This window comes from Malus sylvestris, chromosome 2, assembly GCF_916048215.2.
Source record: "Malus sylvestris chromosome 2, drMalSylv7.2, whole genome shotgun sequence".
NCBI lineage: Eukaryota > Viridiplantae > Streptophyta > Magnoliopsida > Rosales > Rosaceae > Malus > Malus sylvestris.
The window spans coordinates 12,092,069-12,098,427 of record NC_062261.1 but is presented as its reverse complement, the minus strand read 5'-3'; the positions used below and the strand labels follow the sequence as shown (position 1 = coordinate 12,098,427).

The window sequence follows — 6,359 nt, the reverse complement described above, 5'->3', positions numbered from 1 at the left end:
ACTTTGCTCTCCACTTAACGGCTCTCACTGTGACTGACACCCACACATCTTTTTCTAAGGAAAAGGATCCTCGTCTAATCATTTGTTGGGGGATTATGAGATCATGATCATTCATCATACATCGTACGGTCATATATCATTTCAAAATTAAATATAAATAATACCTAACGAAAATTAATTGTACAATACATGATGAACGATCACAATCGTAGGATTATCAAAAAAAAAAAACTCGGCGAGGATCTTTTTCTTTTTTCTAATATCTCCTTCTCTTTGGTCTCAAACATAAAAAGACAGAACTTGATTGTTGAAAAAATAGCAGCAGAAGCTACTGCACACAAATCATAAATAAATGTGTGTCCAAATAATTAATTTTTTAATTATAAATTGAACACATATCCATATGTAATTTGTCAACAGCATAAACTGCTGCTGATTTTTCAACAGCCTAAGTTCTGTCCAACATAAAAAGCAAACAAGCTTACTATCAGATGCTAGTAGTCGAAAGTGATAAATAAAATAAATTATCATAAAGACTTGTAAGCGGTGACACGAAGAAGAGGATGTTTACATGTCCTTGACATTTTGGACCTATCGTGCATTTTTAAATCATTTTTGGTGCTGAGTTAGCTCGACCGCCAATTCATGTCGGTTTATAGGAAAGCCATGCAAACATGAGGGGAGGCATCTGAAATAAAGATTCGCATCGAGGGATTCCTAAATTTTTATTTTTAAAGGCAGTTTAATTTTAAGATTGTTGTAACCTTTTGTTATTGCTGTTGTTGTTTGGTTATAGTATATTCAAAGATGTTTAATTTTTTAAAGGGGAAAATGAGATCATATTCACCAGAGAGAAACAAAATTAAACAGTTGAAGAAATGACTTCTCTAGTTAAAATTTTAATTTCACATTTTCTTGAGTTCAAATTTCTAAATTCTCAAGTATGTTATTTTTATCTATAATTTAAGTACCTATTTGGGAGTAGTCAGATTTATTTGAAAGTGGTTTTAAAGTAATTGAAAGTATTTTCAAATTACCAAAAACACTTATAACTATGTTGATTGAAAAAAATTAATTAAAAAGTGCACTCGAAGGCTTTGTACAAGCATTGTTTTAAAATCCACGTCTAGCGTCGCTTAGATCCCTCCTAGGCGCTTGGAGGCTGACCGTCGCCCTAATTAGTCCCTAGGCGTTTGAAATTAAGAACGGTCTAGGCGCATGCCTAGCCCCCCCAGACCCACCAAGGTTGCGACTCTCACTAAAATACTTTCATTTTGTATTTTATTTTTTCTATAAATTGTAAAAGACTTGTTGAATACTTAGATGAACACACATTTTATGCTTGTTACTTATGTTTTATTATGTTCTAATACCTTATAATTTATATGTCATTATATTTTTCAAGTTATTTATCCCAAGGCAATATGTATTTTTTAGTATAAATAAGCACTTATTACACAATATATAATAAATATACTTAAATTTGCTTAGTCGGCCTAGGTTCCTGCCCAGCCACCTAAGTGTTAGACTTCAGTCTACGGCCTGACTAACGCCTAGCGTCTTTTACAACCTTATATGCAAATAACATTTGCTATGTGTTTTTTTAAGGGTGCAGTTCACTACTTTTCCACAAATCGCTTAAAAAAAATTTGTTTTTAATAAAAAATTCTATAAAAACATTTTAGTCTAAGCGCTAGAAGCATAAAGAAGAATTCGAGCCTTTTTCAAAAACACTTTTGCGTAATGGTTTTGTCCATTTGAACTACTCACTTAAAAGAAACGCTTGTACAGAAACACTTTACCAGTATGAACATTTCAGACCCCAGAGGATCTGTTTTATCGATATTATTTTCCTATGGAAATAAAAAAAGCATCATGGTATTATAGAATATGCTCACCACCACACACACCCCAGCCTGTGCACCAAGTTTATTCTTTTACTCCAACAAACAGACACATACACTTCTTCTGAGTACATCAGGCTAAAAAATAGGCACGCCACATGTTTAGCGTTGCCCTATTTTACATAATTACATTTTGACCTAAAAAAGGAAGACTTCGGAGATACTTTAGGCTTCTATATAAGTCATCCCTTCCTCTGTAATATGTCGCCTTCTGTTGTGTCATTCACTTCATAAGTATTGCTGCCTCCCTCTCTCTCTTAAAACCACCTTCATAAGCTCTGCCAATTGCAAAACCACCTACAAAACAAAACTCAGCTGCCACTCAGGGGCGTCCGGAGAGAATGACGCTCTCTTATTGTGTGGCGGAGAACAAACCCTGTGTGCGTTGGGTTCAGAAATATTTCAAGGACTGCCTTTGCAACCTAAACGATGACATCTCGTTTGCTTCGGGTCTGATCAGCTTAGTGTGTTGGGGTGTGGCTGAAATTCCTCAAATCATCACAAACTTTCACACCAAGTCCAGCCACGGTGTTTCCCTCGCCTTCCTCTGCACCTGGGTCGCCGGGTTAGTTTTCTGACCCACGATTAGACTAAGAAGTCTAGTAATATTTCTCTTCTCAGCTCTCCAATATTCTCCTTCGTCCCTGAATAGAAAAAAAAAGGATTTAAAGTTGTGTAATGTTATTGAAAGTTGATTAATTAATTAATTATTATTTTTGGTTTTCATGCAGGGATGTGTTTAATTTGTTGGGTTGTTTTCTGGAACCAGCAACGGTGAGTTAACCCAGTCAATATTGCTATTGTCTTTCTCTTTGCCATAGTTATGTTGTTTGTTAGTCTGGTGGTCCAGAAAACCATCAGCAGGTGATTGGCTGTGGTTAAAGCCACTATCTTTATTTTCATGCATGATGGGTCTCCACCATATATATATATTGTCAGATTTTTTTTTTTTTTTTTTTTTGTAGCTTTGGCAAATTTCTGGTGTTAAATATTTTAATGATAGCTATTTTTTCATGCAGTTGCCGACCCAGTTGTACACCGCTCTGGTAATTTTGCCCCTTCAAAAACTTTGTATTACGTTTCTAATTATAATTTAAAAAAATATTAAACTGTGTTATGTTTCCATATATCTTTGCTTCTTTTGGTAATTGCAGTTGTAGGAAGAAATGATAAGCACTAAATGCACGATAATTTAGGCCATGTCCGAATCTATAGTAAGACTTGGCTTTTTGAATCTAAAATTTGTTCAAATTATTCCCATCAATTTAGGTCTAAAGGATGCCATCAATTTAGGGAGTCACTAGCCACTAAGTAGGGTCCATTAATTTTTTAAAATTTTGTGAGTAATAAATTTAATTTATAAAGAAAGTGCTGAATTACTTTGTTTGTTATGATTAGTTTATCATATGTAGCTTAAATTAGTAATACCATTTAATTTGTGAGTAATTTACTGTAGCTTAAATTAGAAATATCATTTTATAAGCTTTAATTTATCATATGTTTTCTTTTGTTTTTCTTTAATTAATAGCTCTACACAGCAAGTACTATAGTATTAGTATTGCAGAGTGTGTACTATGACTACATCTATGCATGGTGGAAATGCCGAAATATCACGCCCAGACAGAAGGTACAACATTTTCATTTCAATTTTGGTTTTTCGCCTCTCAATCTATCAATTATTTTCTGAATAATTGTTATTAACTGAAGCTGGCTGGATAATACGAAGGTCTAATGATCAATTAATTAACATGTAATTAGGATGAAGAAGAGAATAAAAAACCATTGAATCCTAAGTTGGCTGATTCAAGCATTCCAATACCAACTGCTTCACCCAAAGCCACTCCTAAAAGGGAGTTCTACTACACGTACGTAACCTCCTCCTACAACTTCTACATATTTATGTTCCATATTTAGGATGTATCTTCTTAACTTGATTGATAAAACAAGTTTCTTGTCACATACTTTTTACAGGTCAGCAAGATCAATGGCTGGCAGTGGAACTCCGCCTTTTCGAACGTATATGAAAGCAGCTAGAAGTGGTCCTTCTGCAATGACAATAGACAGTGACTCGTCTTCTGAGGACGAGTCAGCTCCGGTTACATCCAACAAGAACTCTGTTACCCAGTCTAGGTCAATCCCAAGATCGGTGAGCCTCGAAAATCTAATTTCCTACTTAAGATCATTTTTTAAATTGCCTAAAATTGTGCATGTTTAATAATTAATTGTTTTGTTTATGTCACATCAATTAGTAACGAAGATTTGGGAGAATATTAGACGTATATTTGTAGTTCTATTCTTTTAAAAATCGTAACATAATTAGTTAACAAGTGTTTTGTTCTACTATATCATTTTGATTTAATCACCACTTTGGGTAAAATAATTCCAGGTTGGTTACGGAACATTTCTAGCTACATCACTTAACTTGCCTTCACAAACAAAGGGTTTGGCACAAGTATTCCTGGGAGTTACTGGGAGGAAACTCTTGCAGGTATGATTGGTTGTCACACAAGCTATATCTATTAATACCGCTGATGCAAAAAGGAAAAAAAAACAACATGATCAATGGTCTAGATTCACAGGGTTATGTTGTCCAATAATCTGAGAAAAAAACATTTTTCCTCCAGAATAATCATTTGCTGATACTAGTGTCTGTACAGGAACACTCAGTTGAGCATAGTGCCTTGGGTCAATGGCTGGGCTGGCTAATGGCTGCTATATACATGGGTGGTCGACTCCCTCAGATTTGTTTAAATGTACGTATATATATATATATATATATATATTTTACTAATTAACTTCAGAGTTATCCTTAGCCGTTCAATTAAATAGGAATAGCTGAAGTATATCCTCTTAATTACTATACTTTATTCAGTCATATCTCTGTCACTATCAAAACGTTTATTTTACCTTATTTATCGATTTTATTTTGGACGTTCCTAACTTAATCGCGGTGTGATTTACATTGGCCAGATTAAAAGAGGAAGTGTGGAGGTAGTTCTTTACTCTTTGATTCCTTTCTAATAAATTCAATTAAATATGATCATGTATATAATCGAACAGTTTAAAACCATTGGTTATGTATATACAGGGCTTGAATCCTCTAATGTTCGTCTTTGCACTGATCGCAAATGTCACTTATGTGGGAAGGTTAGTTTACAACGTCTCTACTACACTATCTTCCTATCTCTACTTTCCTCATGCTTCTTAATTTTTTTTTTTAATATTCCAAAATTTGCAGCATACTTGTAAGAACCACCGACTGGGATAACATTACGGCCAACATGTCATGGTTGCTCGATGCTGCAGTTTGCGTAGTACTTGACTTATTTGTATCCTTTGCTAGTCCTCTTGCATATATATATATATATACACATTTAGTAAATATTTAACAATTACTACACCTACAGTATTCACAGATCACTATTTTAGCATATCTTTTAACATAAGTGAAACGTGAGAGGTGTGATAAACATGATACAAATAACCCATATTAAAATAGTCCTAACATTGCATTTAGTAATTACTATACTTACTAGATTTACAGATTACTTTGTTCACACATAACATAAGTGAAATGTGAGAAATATGATTAAAAATATGATCAATAATGTGATCGGTAACTGTAAGTACGTATGATACTTATGATTTTATTGATATGCCTTAACAAGCATAACAACAGATAATTTTGCAGTACATCTACTATAAACACTGGAGGAAAGGGACTACAAGAGGTGAAGAAGACTACACGTACCAAGGAAGCAAATAATGGTGTGGCTTCTTGAAAGCACATTTGCATGCATGTATACTGAAATCAAATCCAAATCTAGAGCACCATAATTAATCTTTCCATCTCCCTATATACTATCGCTAGGGTATGTTGGATTTGGTATTAAATCAACATGCCTAAACTAAAACAAGAATCAGGACGCAAGATATTTATATTTGTGTTTCCTAGTTGGTTTGAGATTTGGTTTTAGTATAGGATTTGGTTTCCTATATTTTAAGGACTTTGTGTAAACCTATGACATCTATTAGTATAAATAGATGGATGTGGGATAGAGTTTTGTGTGTAAGAGTTTTTGAGAGGCATAAATTTGTATACTTGAGAACACTTTGTGTTTGTGAGTGCTCTTGTATTTGTTAGTAATCAATAAAGCTTCCGTTGTTAGAGAGGTACTCCTATATTGGAGGAATTCTGAAATCATTATGTTTTGTTTATTACTTGATTGGTTTTTTGTTTAGTTTACAACAAGTGGTATCAAGAGCTTAGGTTCTTACGTGGGTTGTGACTATTAAGCAATGACGAAGACTAGTGATTGTATCAGTGGTGATGATGTTGAAGTAAAGTTTGGCACTAGTGGAACCAAGACGATGGTTCAGAGTGCTAGGTTTGAAATTGAGAAATTTGATGGAACGAACAACTTTCTATATGGCAATGTGAGGTTCGAGATGTCC

At 34.0% G+C, this 6,359-nt stretch overlaps 1 protein-coding gene across 2 annotated transcripts; it reads left to right on the top strand.

Moving 5' to 3' along the window:
- The first annotated feature begins 2,092 nt into the window (after positions 1–2,092).
- LOC126589419 (probable vacuolar amino acid transporter YPQ1) lies at positions 2,093–6,105 on the top strand. Of its 2 annotated transcripts, none has more exons than XM_050254716.1 (12): positions 2,093–2,469; positions 2,636–2,678; positions 2,924–2,950; positions 3,469–3,531; positions 3,663–3,769; positions 3,876–4,050; positions 4,291–4,392; positions 4,562–4,657; positions 4,875–4,895; positions 4,993–5,051; positions 5,143–5,233; positions 5,584–6,105. In XM_050254716.1, exons 1-12 carry the CDS (start codon positions 2,246–2,248, stop codon positions 5,668–5,670), a joined length of 1,095 nt encoding a protein of 364 aa, XP_050110673.1. In that variant the 5' UTR covers positions 2,093–2,245; the 3' UTR covers positions 5,671–6,105. The 2 variants fall into 2 exon arrangements, with proteins under 2 accessions (XP_050110673.1, XP_050110670.1); XM_050254713.1 differs by having other exon boundaries at positions 2,097–2,469; positions 3,433–3,531.
- Positions 6,106–6,359: the final 254 nt, after the last annotated feature.